Raw genomic sequence first — 16,999 nt, 5'->3', positions numbered from 1 at the left:
GAATGTCGCGCGTGTCTGTGCACATAACGTATGTGCTGTCGTGTGTACATCTGAGTCATCCCTCACCCACCTGCTTCGGCTAGCCGCCAAGTTTTACAGAAACGCGGTTGAGGAAGGGCTGCCATTGTCATTAACACTGTGTTTCCGGAAGTAATGACATTAAAAAAAAAACATGTTTTGGTCTTGACTAAAATGATTTTATTGTGACATTTTTTTTATTTCTCTCTTAAGTTCGTGCTAGAACAAAAGAAAACGTTAATTCATCTCGTTGAACACAAAATAGCGTAGTTTGTGCATGTAGCGTAACTGAAAATTAAATTAATATATTATTTACACCAAATACTTAAAATAAGTACGCAATACATCGCGAATTGGAGAGTATTAAGCGGTAGGCAGCGGCTTGGCTCTGCCCCTGGCATTGCTGAAGTCCATGGGCGACGGTAACCACTCACCATCAGGTGGGCCGTGTGCTCGTCTTCCTACAAGGGCAATAAAAAAGGAATAAAAAAAAGGATTCCATGTGTGGGATATTCGCCAACAACTTTAACTAAACTTAATAAATAATTAGTGTTTGACGAGTATTAGATGTTATTCCTAATTAGTACACTGACAAATATGGAGACTGCCCAAGTAACTGAAACGTCGGATAATGCATATTCATAATTATCGCGAGATTACCTAACTGATAGCACGTAAGCTAGAGTAACAATACCATTTCGTTTGATGACATCACTATATGACTAAACATTAAAATGTTCTCAAAAAGTCGATAGTAACAAATAGCCAGTCATGCACCGTGTGTGTTGGTACATAGCTCGTAAAACCAGAGAACCGGGTCGAAGCTCTGGGCTGTGTCGCAATAACTTCAGCACATCGAGCTTCTGTTAGGTACAAATAGATTAATTTTACTTGTTTTAAATTCTGCGAGCTTAGTGAATTTAATTAAACTAGAGCCCCGCAGTAGTCGAAATTCGACTATAATTAATTGAAATTATAAGTTTAAACATGATTATGGTTCTATTGTCAAACACTATTATAATTCGATAATATAATCACAGTATTCGCCAAAACTGCATTATAGATCAATAATATTAAAAACAAACAATATTAATCTATTTTCAATTCGACCACAGACTTTAAACAATAACAAAAGTTTCCCAATTGACAGTAAAGAAAGAGTATATTTTTATGTATGTGTTGTGTCAAGTACATGGTAGTGTGTTTAATGTTTTCTTTATTGATTTAAAGTATTTTTTATGCATTATTTAAAAAAAATATTAGCATTGTGCACTCCTTCTCTATATTCTCTATAAGTGTGAGAAATTTCATACTCCTCCGTCCGCGCAATTTTCGTAAAAAGGGATACAAAGTGTTTGCTTCACGTATTAATATATACATACAATGTGACACAGTGAGTTGATGAAGCAGAGATACGTTTAATTAGTTTCCTGTACTAGGGATCTAGCGAATCGATATACTCATAACAACATGCTATTATCAAATGTTCATGGACCGTGGAATTATACCCTAAATACGACAAGAGAACGTAAAACTTAAAATGATATACAATGAACTCATCATAAAGTTACGTTGGAACGTTACGTAGTAACAATATTGACATTCTAATACACACGAAGATAGGAAGGAAATATGTAATATAACAGCGACATTATACATAATTGCAATCGAAATTTATTAGCCATGAATAAATACATAGTCCCAACGGTTAATGACTACCGGATATTTAGTTAAAAAATTGCAATAACTCCATATATTTTCCACGTACGGCTACGTCGTAAGAATGTTATGTATAATTAACTTACAGTGAAAACGAGCAACCGTGTCTTCAATATTAATATGTGCACGGCTAACAGGTTGATTTTCGTGAGGACCTGTGAACCCAGAAGAACTGAAAATATGTTTTTTTTCCCCGGTTTTATCTTATTTCTCTCTCTCTTTTTATATACTCTTTATTTCCATTGCACCCGCCACTATTTACTCTGCACTACCTTTGGTTGACTGGTAAAGAATGCCTTAGGCGTTAAGTCTGCCATTGTAAATTTTACATGAAGTGTAATAAATAAATAAATACCGCCGCGCTGCGAATGTGTACTATTGGTGTAAATATGTGTAACCTCTATACGATTAATCCTAAAAGAGGTTAATATGTTATTTAAAACATTCTTCTTTAGATGACATAAATAGAATTTCGATTATTGAAACATTAAAACATTAGATGGAACATTAGAAACATAAAAGCATTTTTTAAATATAAAAAGATATAAAAACAGTGGTGAAGCAATAGCTTTAAATGTTGTTTCCCTTTATAAGATCAACTCAATTTGTGCTATAGTTTTACGAAGCTAAACTGTATTTTGATACAAATAAAATAATACACTATATATGTACAAAGATTATGGATAAATTATACTTTTGTCAGTATCAAATTATTACAAAATAGACGAAACGTAACATATGCGTATATTTTATTATAATAATATATTCAAATGTGTTTTTCCTTAAGAATTTCACACATGAATATTAAATACGTGTTGCATGCACTGAACATTAACATAATTTAAAATGTGATTTGTTACTAATCTTTAATTTATTTGAGTCATTCGTCGTCCCTGATTTTGTACTGGCCTAATGTAACTATGGTTTCCAGTATGTATGTCAGGACTACAAGATCATCATGATGTGGTTTATTTTGAAGATATTTGTACCATGTAGGTATTGTACATGCATAAATCATCGATAAAACATTATTTTTATAGAATGTCTTATGTAAGTCTGTTACAAGTTCCTAATTTATATCAACGATTGTGTTAAGTGGTTATCGGAGTCCATAGACATCACTACAGAACGCCGCCACCATTGGACATGTGTCAGTTAAAATTGTATATTGTAACCGCTGTCTCCACCTTTGAAAACGGAACACATTACTGGTTTCCGGCAGAAATAGGCACGGCTGTGCTACCTACCGGTGCGTGCTCATAAGATGCCCTATCGCTAGTAAATTGGCAAGTTATGTACTGCTAAAACTGAGACCTTAGAACTCATATCTCAAGATAGGTGGCGGTATTTACGTCGTAGGTGTCTATTGGCTCCGGTATCTACTTAACATCAGATGGGCCGTGAGCACGTCCACCCGACAAAGCAATAAAAAAATGCGGGTTCTTGGTTAGTCGAGCCCTGTGTGCTTAGTGTGAGGTTTTTAATGCTCTCGATAGCGTAAAAGTTAGTTATGGAATGGGATCGTTTGCGTGCGTTTGCCGCTAGGGGCGCTGTTCCAACTGCATACAAAATTGGCTTAACTTTTACGCTATCGAGAAAGTTAAGAAACTCGCACTAAGCACACTGAACGCGGGAGTCTTATGTGATGCCACCATCTTTCGGCATTACTTCGTAAACTGTCCATTCCATTAACAAACCACAATGTCTTGAACCGAAGAGCAGTAATTGGTAAGTTCGTTAAATAAACTTACAGACCGTATCGCACTTGGTTGTCTGAAGGTAGAAAGTACACGCAAGGGCTGGGAGGCACTCGATCGGAACACCGATGGTTGTCTGGGGCCGGTGCACCGCGCCGTGTCATGACCAGCACGAACAAGGATCTGATAACAAGTCTTTTGAACTTGAATTTTTTTTGTTTCGTCGTTAGTGTGAAAGCTTATGGTAATCTATCTATATATATATATAAATGAATTGCTGTTCGTTAGCCTGGCTGAAACTCGAGAACGGCTGGACCAATTTGGCTAATTTTGATCTTGAATTATTTGTGGAAGTCCAGAGAAGGTTTAAAAGGTAGATAAATATGAAAATGCTCGGAATTAAACAAAAATAACAATTTTGTTTTTCCTTTGATGTGTCCCCCGTCGCACAGTGGGTCGATTCTATGATTTTAGTGACTTAGGGACCAACTTTGTTTTTTTATAATTTTTTTTATGTAGATAGATAGAGCTCGTTAATCTCAATAATAATCGTTTTGGGCAAAAATTACAAAAACTTTATAGTTTGGTCAGAAAAATGTGTTTTGTGATTTTTTTGTATGGAGCGGGTCACATTAAATTAAATTCCTGCTAAGTACCGCGAGGTCCCGCTTTGAAACTTTATTTTCCTTATACCTTGTCTAGTCTACTATCATTTGATGCTATGAACATGTGCATAAAGTTGCAACTCTGCAAAATAAATGGATCGAAAAAAATTAATAAATACATAGAATAAAAACCTTTTTTTTTTTTTTTCGTAAGTGCTTTTAAGTTAAATTTGATATGGATTAGTAAGTAAAAGCACGTAATGATACCCATAATTACATAATACCTAACAACAATACATTTAGTAGGTCTCTAATTATGCAATCTCTCTAAATATTATATATTTTGTTTCACCTTTCGATCTTTGGGTCAGAAGACGAAAGAAGATTGTGTAAAATATCCTCATTAGTCGACGTTCTACTTCTCATTCTTGAATAACATCTCTCTGTATATTTCCGAAAATCTTTATTGCGAGCTTCCGCTGCCTCTTCCGAGAGTTTACCTATACGAATGGCACCAAAGTTCTTCATTATTATATATCACTGCCATGTGCCAACAATTTATGGATACTGGAAGGCATATATAATACCAGGGATATACATTAACATACAATTCTGCAGTATATCTAAAAAATTCCGAAAAATTGGAAACCTGCTCTCCAGATGCAACAGAGTGAAGAATCACGTGAAGCCTCTCTATTAAATCTTTACGTATTCCTGTTATGCGGGCTGTTTCTTCTGCATCCCTGAAAAATCTTCTGGCAGTATTGCCATCATTGGTTGTTCCTACTCCTTGCTTGACAACATCTATAAGTAAACCGCATTCCTTTTTAAACGCTTGCTGTATAGCGCTCTTTCTGATTGATATTTTTTCTTTGTCATCCCCCCTTGCAACCCCATTTCTTGAAGTCCAAACGATAAGACGCAAACAAAAAAGTGTCATATAAAAAATAATCTCACAGGAAACTACATACGATGAAAAAATTGTGAAGTAATAAAATTATATTTACCGATATGAAGTAAGCACTCCATGCATCTTATCCAGGCATATAAAGATGGCATTCCATACTGGAATATTTCTTCACTATTTTCTCTTTGATAAGCAAGTCACTTCAAAAAACTCTGACGGTTTTGCTTTGCAAATATCACAGACAGCAGAAAATGTTTCTGAAAAATATGAGGTTATTTTGCCGTCTATCATCATCATGTGCAATTGATGCTTAACTTCAACTTGTTTGATTTTTGATGGCTGAAGTCTTTCTATTTCTTCTGTTATGCTAGCTTTTATAATTGTCACTGTTGACTGCGTTTCTTTTGTAAATTTAAACATTATTGGACGGCAATAAAAAGTTGATGAGGTCGTTTTCCCAAACAATTGTTCCATCAAATTTCTGAAGCCTTATAGGAACTAGACTGACCATGAAAATAGATGAATCATCAAACTCTGTTTCAGTTTTTTGTTTATAATTACTTTGACCTGGGGCTCTATCAAAGCCTATTTGCTTATAAGCAGTAGCTCTCTTGCAGAGTCCAAATCCGAAGTAATCACATCTAAAAGCCTATATAGCGCCAAGTTTAGTAATGCTTGCATTTTAATAGTAGCTCCTTCTTCAGTAATAATTACCTCGTCTTTCCCTGGATAACATTTGGTCTTTTCTTGCTTAATTTTATATTAAGAAGGGTATAAATCAGACCCATTTTCACTTGCTGCTTCTCTTAGGTTTATATACTGCCACTTAATTTAAGTGAAACTAATATTGCCTTATCGGGAGAATATGTACTACTTTTCACTTTACTTGTAATTAAATACTCATTAACTTTTTCTAGATCTTCGGGGTGATTTGACAAGTGGTTCATTATTTCTCCTACATCTTCATTTCTAGTGTTTCTCAAACTAGTAATTGTAGTAGCTTTCATTTCATCCGGGGATAACGAAAGCGATTGGTAAATTTGTTCAGTGCGTCTTCGTTTTTGCCTGGATCCCAATTCTTCAAAAGGTTTTCGAGGTGCAAAAATAGATGTCGAGGCTTCTGTAGTACATTTGAGGGTGGTACATTTTCAACATCTTCAGTATTAGAAATCTCGAGCCTTTCATGTGCAGTGTTGATAGCTTCAGGTATCATTCCTTCGGGCCAGTTTATTGCACATTCTAACCAATTACATTTTTTTCTTATAAATTGTGCTAACATGCGACTACTTCGTTTCCATATTGCACTTATATTTGAACAAAATTGCGTACTGAATTTTTGGAGCTCAACATTTTTCTTTTCGGTCACGTTTATTTGATTTTGTAGGAATTGAAAGAGTTTTTTATTATCAGACAGCGACTGTAGTTGCTCTCTTAAAATCATAAATAATCCTAAATTGTTAACAAAATTATCAATTATAACGGAAACAGCAAGATCACAACGACAATCACGAGATGTTAGTAGTAGTACGAATAAACGAACACTAGTTAGTATATAATAAACATGGTCACTTTATACTTCCAGAGATAAACAAATGTTTACTATATTTTCTACTACCCAGTAATGGCTACTTAACTAATTATCCTCATTAAATAATGTTAACTATCTTAATAATTAGAGAGATTGCTTAATTAGAGACCTACTAAATGTATTGTTGTTAGGTATTATGTAATTATGGGTATCATTACGTGATTTTACTTACTAATCCATATCAAATTTAACTTAAAAGCACTTACAAAAAAAAATATAAAGGTTTTTATTCTATGTATTTATTAATTTTTTTCGATCCATTTATTTGGCAGAGTTGCAACTTTATGCACATGTTCATAGCATCAAATGATAGTAGACTAGACAAGGTATAAGGAAAATAAAGTTTCAAAGCGGGACCTCGCGGTACTTAGCAGGAATTTAATTTAATGTGACCCGCTCCATACAAAAAAATCACAAAACACATTTTTCTGACCAAACTATAAAGTTTTTGTAATTTTTGCCCAAAACAATTATTATTGAGATTAACGAGCTCTATCTATCTACATAAAAAAAATTATAAAAAAACAAAGTTGGTCCCTAAGTCACTAAAATCACAGTATCGACCCACTGTGCGTCGGTCGGATTCCTTTTGTTTGTTTTAAGTTTATTTTATACAAAAGTTTAGGTCTTTTATTTAACGATTGAGGCACTACGAAGTCTGCCGGGTCAGCTAGTATCGATATATAAATAGGCAAAAACAAAAATTGTAAAGTAGAATTTTCTCCCTTTTTTTATTATTATTATTATTTAAATTGACGAGGTGGTTAGCGTGGTATGGATAGGTGATGCATAGAGAGAAGACTCATGTGACTAGGAGATGTATGGAAATGGTAGTGCAAGGTAGAGGGGGAAGAGGTCGATCGAAGAAGACATGGATGGAGTGTGTGAATGACGATATGAGAGAAAGAGGAGTGAGGGTTGAAAAGACGGCTGATAGAAGAGAATGGAAGAGAAAAATTAGCTGCGCCCGACCCCACCTAGTGGGATAAGGTGGAGAATAAGAAGAGTTTAAATTGAAGAACCCTAATTATTATTATTTTTTTCTTTTTCTTAAATGTATATAAAACATTGAGAAAATGTAATTGTTAGATAAAATAAATCCTGATAATGTCATTGAATAAAGTCGAATTTCGATTACCCGTTGAACAGTAGGTATAAAACAGAGAGGTTAAAGTTTAAGTTGCATTGTGATAGTTCCCAAAATCGAAGACATAACGTTTATAGTTCAGATAAAGCCTTTATTGAGATAATACGTAACAAGTAAACAGTGAAACTAAATACGTTTTTGGGCTATTTTCAATTTTCCGAAGTTTTCACGGATCTCAATAAAATGTGAATCGTCAGAATTTTAAACACGTGCAATATTATTCGTGATGTGTTCTGTGTATACAGAGTATAATATAATGTGGAGCATTTAAATACGACTAAAACAACAGCTTTTATCTTGCAAAGGTATGTTTTTATTTAATTACGAAACAAATTTTAACTGTAAGCTATTTGTGGTGTTACGACATTCCGCTCTATTTATCGCTACTTAATAACTAACAAAAATCCAATGAACAGGCGATGCGGAGAAGGGAACAGGTTGTAAGTGCGTAATCAGAATTAATGATCAGTAATCACCTTACCGTGACAGAGTTATCACATGTTAAAGTGTTCAGATTTATTGTGCTTTTTTTTCCTACTAAAGTTGGTAAACCTTAGAGGCTATGCCAGCATAACCGAGTAAGTAGGTGAGCTCACGGGGCTCAAACCTGACGACCTTGCTAACACTAGCCCCAGTAAAAGCAGTACTTCGCAAAATCTACCACCGGATCGCAATCGCGACCCACTTAGAAAATCCAGCGAGAAACTTAGTGGGATTATTATGCAACGTAGAACCTATGTCTATCATAGTTTCTATGAAAACATAAAAATTACGCATCAATAATCATTTTCTAAATTTGTCATGCATGTATTCAAAATTAGAGGTAGATAACGGTGTCCATTTAATTATTTTACGACAGACGTATTGTGAAATATCGATAAATATGTACATATACGTATAAATATTTAATTATCATTGACTATTATAAAAATAAATTGAAACAACAAAAATGAATTCAGAAAAGTCGGTCAGAAGTAATTTATCGTAAGGTCACGTGCCGGAACCGTCCGCGGGCACGCACTTCCGTCATTTAATGTCCATCGCGACCGTTGTCCGCCTGTTGAGATAGTACTACAATATTAACAACGTTTTATTAAGGGAACGACAAAATCAATATATTTCTGTCGGCCAATGAACGACGAACGAACGCGCTTTTATTCATTAGCGTTCTTTTTATTGCCCTTGTAGGCAGACTAGCATTCGGCCCACCTAATGGTGAGTGTATACCATCGCTCATGGACCTCAGCAATCCCAGGGGCAGAGCCAAGTCGCTGCCTACCGTTAAATCTTAACTAACTATTATCGGGTCGTCGCGTCTCTTTGCGAGGGCGCGGGACGGGCCTCAGGGAAACCCCTCGGCCCGGGCTTGTGATTCCCTGCCTATTGAGGCAGGGATTGCGCTGTTGTAGGTCTGAGCTGATGGTGGGTGGGATTCTTCTTCTTCTCTTCATTCTTCCTTCTTGTCTTCTTTCTTCTATTCTATTCTCTTCGTTCTTCTTTTTTTTTCTTAACTAAGGCACTATCTTATACTTAATTAAGGCACTATCCACTAGACTACTTCTCTTGCACTCTTTCACCCGACGTCTGATCTCCGCCCAGGCTTAAAACCCGTGCAGAGTAAGGGGTTTCCCGCAGTCAATACTACAACCAGACTCGCGGCGCCACCCCGAGGACGCCCCACCGACTGGTCGCTGAAGCGATTGGTGACGACCAACAACGCTGGTCTCCGCGTTACCGCGACCCATCAGGCCGCCCGGGCGGTGACGCTGGCGTTCCGGGATACCCTGTTGGGTCAGAACCAACCAGCCTACCGCCGGGTCGACACGCAAACGCATCAATGACTAAGTCGCTATTATCTCGATAGTTTTAGTGACACAAAACGAAGTCCGGTCAGTGCGTTTAGGGGTCCGATATTCAGGAGCACAACCTACAGTATAGTATAGTACAGTCGCACTTGCAAACCGGATTCACTCGGCTGCTCGTGTATATGGTATTAATTCACTAGCCCGCGTCGGACTCTCTTGAACATTCTTAACAAAAAAATATTGTTTTCTTCGCTATAAAAAACGAGTTTTGCGTCTTGTATGGCGGCCGGTATACCGTAATGTGAATGACGCTATCGAATAGGAGACCTGAGAACAGTCTCAGTTGCGACTCGCCATCGTATGCTTCAAGTCTGAGTGTTCATGGCTGAAATAAGCTTAACCGTGGTATAGGCAGCAAGTCTTGCGCTATTTACTCAGTACTCAATCCAAACCTTAGTTACTATCACGACCATCCTGCCTGTATCTGGCTTCGGTTTGAATGGTGAAATAGCCGATATACAGTAAGTACGACGAAGATTTCTCGTTTCAAGTTGGGTAGCATGATTACGTTGTTGTCGTATCTGTGGACATATGGAAACTATTTAAAACCAGGCGGGTCGTGGTTGTATATATAGTGGTCACCTCACCATATAGTGAAGGCAAAAAATTTAAAGGACCTAAACGAATTCGTTGGTAGGTACCTGTGATGTAATTACATAAAGATTCTATTATTCCTTTGCCGTTACCAGATTGTATAATGGTGGATTTGGTACAAGACAACTTAGAAAATTTTACATATTATTCCATGATTGAATTAGAGGTCTCATGCCGGACGGTTGCCCATGTCAGATCACGAACACTTTATTGGGGTTGATTCTTCTCTTGACACAACTCTTGAAGTCCATCCAAGTGATCCATGTAGGCTGCAGTGACTTTGTATTGCAGTAGATTGGATTTCATATCCACCTGTAAATACAAAATACAAACAAACATATTAGATCGATAAACTTTCGAGAACATCTCACGACATGTCTTCCTCGTACATATATTAATTGTTAATTGGGGTACGCAGATGGGCTGATAACAATGTCAATGGATTCAATCATCGGCATAAATTACTTGTTATAGAAATCTAGAACTTACTTTCATAAAATGTGTAGTTTAAAAATTAAAAAGAACACGCTTAGTTATATAGCAAACCGAAGTAATAATTAATTTAATTTTTGTTTATTTTGTAGGTACTGGATTAGAGCGAATTTATAAAATTATTTTGTCGCCATCGGTCGTTGAGCCGTATGCAAATTTCCAGGTTGATTGATCGGAGGTCTTGAAGTCCAAGCAAACATGCGTACCATGCTAATAAAAGCGTGTAAAAAGATCTAATGACTTTTATCTCCGATAATACGTAATTAATCCATAATGGTTGCTTTTTTTATTGCTTAGATGGGTGGATAAAAAAATATGTGAATATAAAAGCGATAGTGTTTGTTTATTTGTTCACGTCTTAACCACTCAACCGATCGTCATGATATTTTGCGTACACATTGTCAGAAGTACAAAATAAAACATAGGGCGTCTTTTACCCGTAAAAAAGTACCATAACCGAGGGATATTTTTTTTTTTAAATTAACGAGTATAGTCGCTAGAAAAATTTAGTTAACACTTGTACACGCTGTAATAAGGGAATGAAAGCGCTTTTCACATCGCCGTGTCCAAATAATTAAATTAAACTAGAGGTCCCGCAGTAGTCGAAGTTCGACTATAATTAATTGGAATTGTAAGTTTGTACACTATTATGATTGTATTTTATACTTCTATAATCACAAATTTCGCCAAGACTACACTATAAAAAATATTAACAAAGACAAACAATATTTAATCTATTCTCAATTTGACAACAGACGTCAAGAACAAAAGTTTGACAATAAATACTATGCATGCGTGTGTGCGTCAAATACACGGTATGTAGTGTGTGTAATGTTTTCTTTATTGATTTAATATTTCTTTTATGTATTATTTTAAAAAAAATATTAGCACTGTGCACTTCTTCTCTATATTCTCTAAGTGTGGAAAATTTCATACTACTTCGTCCGCGCAATTTTCGTAAAAAGGGATACAAAGTTTTTGCTTCACGTATATAGATAGTTTACTAGTTTACAGTTTAGTAAAATATAATTTGTGTTTCGTTGACTGAACGCGCGCGTGATATAAATAAATACACACGACCACGCCGCCGACGGAAGCTGTTCGTTTTTTACGCTAAACGTGTCATACGTTTTACAGAACGAATGTTATCCTTTTACATCTGAGTGGTTTCTTTTTGAACTTCTCCTTCCTTAAAATGCCAGCAATAACTACATGTGCATGTGTAGGAGGGAACCCGAACTCCACTGGATTATGTGTTCTGGAGTTCTCGTGAATGCCCTTTCGTTAATATGTTTTTTGGTCTTTTTATTGCTTAGATGGGTGAACGACATCACAGCCCACCTGATGTTAAGTGGTTACTCGACATCTACAACGTAAATGTGCCACCCAACTTGAAATATAAGTTCCATGGTCTCAAGTATAGTTACAACGGCTGCACCGCCCTTCAAACCGAAACGCATTACTGCTTCACGGTAGAAATAAGCAGTGTGCTGGTACCCACCCGCGCGGACTCACAAGAGGTCCTACCACCAGTGAAGTTGTTGAATAACCTGTTGACATTGCAAATGACATGACCATAGGCGATTACTGTTTGTTTGATATCATCATCACCAACAGCCCACAGTCGTCCACTGCTGGACATAGGCCTCTCCCAATCCACACCACTGAGCCCGGTCTTTGGTTGTCCTCAACTACTTCTTGCCGGTTTGTCTTGATCAATATGTTATTGATTTATTGAAGTTCGGTTAGGATCTATTGAGATGTCCGGTGACACACCAGGCATGAGGTGGATGCCATCCGCTTTCATTACCGACTCATTAATTAGCCTCGTAAACGTCGTTCGTATGAGAAACTAGGTGTACCCGCCCGCTTCGCTAGATAACATTTAAAATTAACATTATTATTGCTCACCCCCACAAAGATTCTCATCATTAACGCCCCCGCAACTGGTGCAGGGAGTCCAACACTCATATAAATATTAGCTTATCCATTAAGTACATGTATTTTCTACATGGATACCAAGTTTCAAGTCAATCGGATGCATAGTTCAGTAGTCATAACGGAACATCCGTAAAAACCACTGTAGATTTATATATTAGTACTAGCTGACCCGGCAGATTTCGTAGTTCCTAAATCGATAAATAAAAGACCTAATCTTTTGTATAAAATAAACTTAAAACAAACAAAAGCAATCCGTCTGACGGGGGACACATCAAAGAAAAAATAAAATTGTTCTTTTTATTTAATTCCGAGCATTTTCATATTTATCTACCTTTTAAACCTTCTCTGGACTCCCCCTACAAATAATTCAAGACCAAAATTAGCCAAATCGGTGAAGCCTTTCTCGAGTTTTAGCGAGACTAACGAACAGCAATTCATTTTTATATATTAGTATAGATGAGAATGTATGTATGTTGTATATTCCAGAGAGGAGGTGCGCAACCACGCCGTCCGGTGGAACGCTCAGTTCACGTTCATGTGCAAGATGTGCGCCAACGCCAGCACCGGGGTCCTGGAGCCGGCGCTGCTCAGGGTCTCCGTCAGAAAAGAGTGCAAAGGTAAACTTTACTGTCTTACATTCATCATTTTCTAAACCGTTCAACGCCTTGCGCTTTGATCTCGCCAAGTGTAGGCCATGAGGTGTAGGCCATTTTATTGCTTAGATGGGTGGACTAGCTCACAACCCACTTGGTGTTAAGTGGTTGCTGGAGCCCATAGACATCTACAACGTAAATGCCGCCACCCGCCTCGCGACATGTCTTCTAAGATCTCAGTATAGTTACAGATGTAATAATTGTTATAATAAAGTAGTTTTTTATTTTCACAATGGTCGTTGTGGTTCCAATTAAAAAAAAGTACTGTATTTTATGCCAATTATGCCTCTTCTAAATATTCAAACATAGAATTTCCTAACTTAATTTGATCAAGGAGTAATTTATCTGGTAACAATGGGAAAATCTATAAAGTTTCATTAAATTTTCCTCGAGTACTGTTGAGCTTCGCTTTAAAATATGCCAGCAAAGTTTTGAAGTTGTTATTACATCCACAATGAACCGCCAATTCATTGTGAATGTTATAACTTTAGAATTTGGATTCTTCGCTATAAAAAGACTATCGTTCATAAGTCTTACTTGTCGTCTGTGATGTTAGGTGGTACATCTGGTGTACTCGCAGCCCTACGACTGCCGTGGTCAGAACTTGGAGCAAGGACTAAATTATACAAATAATTATATACCTCGAATTGAATGTTTAATAAAATCTACCCGAAAGATTTTTTATTTCGGACCATTCCCGGTAGTACGAATATTTTTTGTCCCTAATTGTACTAATATTTTGCTTATTACAACTGCGTCTCGGTTTGAACTGCAGAAAGTTTTAACTACAGTTTTTACTGGTGGTAGGATGTCTTTTAAGTCCGCACGGGTAGGTACCACCACCCTGCCTATTTCTGCCGTGAAGCAGTAATGCGTTTCGGTTTGAAGGGCGGGGCAGCCGTTGTACTGTTAAAAGTGAGACCTTACTATGTCTATGTGCTTCGGTAACCACTTAACATCAGGTGGGCCGTGAGCTCGTCCACCCATCTAAGCAATAAAAAAGAAAAAAAAGCTATTATTGGTGTCAATTCAAAATTATTTCTCCAATCTTATATGAGGGCAGAGGTAGCCATTTAAGTTTGTGCGTAAAAATCTGTTGCTCTATTCAAATTGCGTGTGAACGTTGGCGTTTTGCAGGAGGCAGATCATATCAGAAGCTGGGCTTCTGCGACTTGAACTTGGCGGAGCTGGCGGGCGCCGGGGAGACGACGAGGCGGTGCCTGCTCGAGGGCTACGACAACAGGACGAGGCAGGACAACTCGGTGCTCAGGCTGAGGATCAAAATGAACATGATCTCGGGCGATCCCTTGTTTAAAGTGTATGTTGCTTACTCAATATTGAGAACCTTTATTTAGGCCACAGTTTGGGTTTATTTGCACCTTAAACTGTATCTATTATGTTTGCCTCTTGAATACAAAGTTGCCTGCGGACAGTGATACTGCACGGGTTGGTACCGCCACCCTTCTTACATCTGCCGGGAAGCAATGATGCGTTCCGATAGGATAGTCGTTTTTGCCAAGCTCTTAAGGTGGGCGTTTGTTAATGTCTATAGACTCCAGTAACCACTTTACACCAGGTGGACCGTGAGCTCGTTGACCCATGTAAGCAAAATATATATTTAATTGTATACAGTTGATACTACAGTGCTTTTAAGTATTGCGCGTGACATTTTACTTTGAAGGTCTAAGAACTATATATTTCGATTAAATCTCGAGTTTATTTCTGAGTTATCTTGGTTTCGGACGACATTGATTAACTGGTCAGTGCTGATTTCCAGGCCGGAAAGGAAGCAGGAGGTGGCGGACAGCAAGGGCGGCGGCGACAGCGGGTCGGAGAGCGCGGCGGGCGGCGCCCCGGACGACGACTGCGCCTCCTCCACCGCCAGCTCGGGCTTCGGCTCGCTCACCAAGAAGAAGAATTTTGGTATGTCCCTCCTTCAGCTGCGGAGCTGTGATGCTCATCACGACATTCTTCTCGTGATTTCAACATTATAAATATCTAAATTTTATTTTTAATGTATGTATTTTTTGGCCAATGTCTTTCGAATATCTAAAGCATACCATTTTATTTTTATTGCCCTTGTAGGCAGACGAGCATACGGCCTACCTGATGGTGAGTGGTTACCGTCGCCCATGGACTTCAGCAATGCCAAGGGCAGAGCCAAGCCGCTGCCTACCCAAATGGAAGGCATAAGTTAATTAATTCATAAATGTGGTATAAATCAGCCTTGTTATACGTTTATTTGTATTTTTGCAGACGGTGGAGTCTCGCAGTCCCTGACCCTGGTACCCTCGTGTGAACTCCCCACGCCGGACTCCGACGAGTCACCTCTTGCCACCGCCATACCTGACCATCCTGGTAAGGACAATCTCGATAACACAATCCATCAGGAATATGATTAGCAATTTCATAAAATTCATGCAATCTCTATCAGTCACGAGCGAAACGTGATCGGGTTGCACATTTTTTTTACACACAATTTTACAGGAGAGCCATTTTTCAAATTTAGAGCTATTTAGAGCCAAAGTTTAAAATTTAAAAAAATATAACATGAGAAGTTCTTCAGCTATTTAAATGGGGTAAACTTAATTGTAGTTCAATTAAAAAGAGTGGTGGCGCATTTACGTTGTGGATGTCTATGGGCTCCAGTAACCACTTAACACCAGGTGGGCTGTGAGCTCGTCCACCCATCTAAGCAATAAAAAAAAAAGATCGAACTGTTGATGCTAATATCAAATAAAACGCACCTTTAATTATAAATATAAATAGGTATGGCAGATTAAGCGAAATGTCGTCTAAATCAAATAGCTTTTCACCCCTCGACATAAATTATGCAATTGTTAAATCTTTAAAGAGATCCAAATTGTTCATAGTTCTCCTTTTTATATATGCAATAATGATTTTATTACCTGACAGCTCGCATAGATGTTCTAACACGTCTTTAAGGAGTGCGGGAAATAATGTGAGTGACTTTTTTCAGCCTTAACGATAAGCGCGTGCACGACGGTACCCGCGCCGTCGTCCTGCGCCTCCTGTCTGCAGCACCAGCACACGCACTCCAGGAACTCGTCCAACACCTCGGGGGACATGAGCAGCAAGGTACGTCACCACCGTCTGCGACCTGTTGACTCTTAGCCCACGCGGCTGTCTGTGGAGGGAGGTCGATTTTAACATCTAAGCCGCGAGACAGAGAAAAAGTTTTTAGGATACCGGTCATCGTTCTCGTCGAACCCGTCGCTTGCGATGAAAGGATCGACGAGCAAATTAACCCTCAGACACAGCCCACTGAGTTTCTCGCCGGATCTTTTCAGTGGGTCGCGATTCAGGACCGCTGGTAGATTCTGCTGCTCTAGCTATGGCTAGTGTTAGCAACGTCATCAGGTTTGAGCCCCGTGAGCTCACCTACTAGTTAAGGCGACGTTGATATAGCCTCTCAAGGCTATCAGCTCAGGTAGGAAAAAAAAATCTTAGGATACTTTGTTGTTTCGTTGGCCATTCTTAAATTTTCCGTAATTAATGGCGGTGGAGCGCGTTTTGAAGCAGCCGCTGCATGATACCACCACCCTACCCATTTCTGCTACTATGTAAGTCATGCGTCCAGTTTGCACGACAGGACCGCCGTGTTGCTGTACAGTTGAGACTTCATGTCTGAAGGTGGTATTTACATTTGGCATGGCTATTGGCTCCGATAAGAACTGATTGATATCCAGTTGATATCAGGGATTTGCAGGTGAACCGTGGGCTCGTCTACATCTGCAGCAATATAATAAAAA

The 16,999-nt window shown here is 38.1% G+C and overlaps 1 protein-coding gene across 4 annotated transcripts in view; it reads left to right on the top strand.

Annotated features, from left to right (window-relative positions):
- Positions 1–16,999, top strand: part of LOC114242671 (uncharacterized) — a 99,438-nt gene that overhangs the window by 73,281 nt on the left and 9,158 nt on the right. For all 4 annotated transcript variants that reach the window (XM_028173925.2, XM_089733406.1, XM_089733408.1 and 1 more), the window contains 5 exons: positions 13,060–13,190; positions 14,364–14,544; positions 15,004–15,149; positions 15,483–15,584; positions 16,207–16,325. In XM_028173925.2, coding sequence (XP_028029726.2) covers positions 13,060–13,190; positions 14,364–14,544; positions 15,004–15,149; positions 15,483–15,584; positions 16,207–16,325 — 679 coding nt within the window. The remainder of the gene's footprint in view (positions 1–13,059; positions 13,191–14,363; positions 14,545–15,003; positions 15,150–15,482; positions 15,585–16,206; positions 16,326–16,999) is intronic.

This window comes from Bombyx mandarina, chromosome 15 (genome assembly GCF_030267445.1).
Source record: "Bombyx mandarina strain Sakado chromosome 15, ASM3026744v2".
Taxonomy (NCBI): Eukaryota; Metazoa; Arthropoda; class Insecta; order Lepidoptera; family Bombycidae; genus Bombyx; species Bombyx mandarina.
The sequence above is the reverse complement of the archived record's forward strand: the minus strand, read 5'-3'. Positions and strand labels throughout refer to the sequence as shown.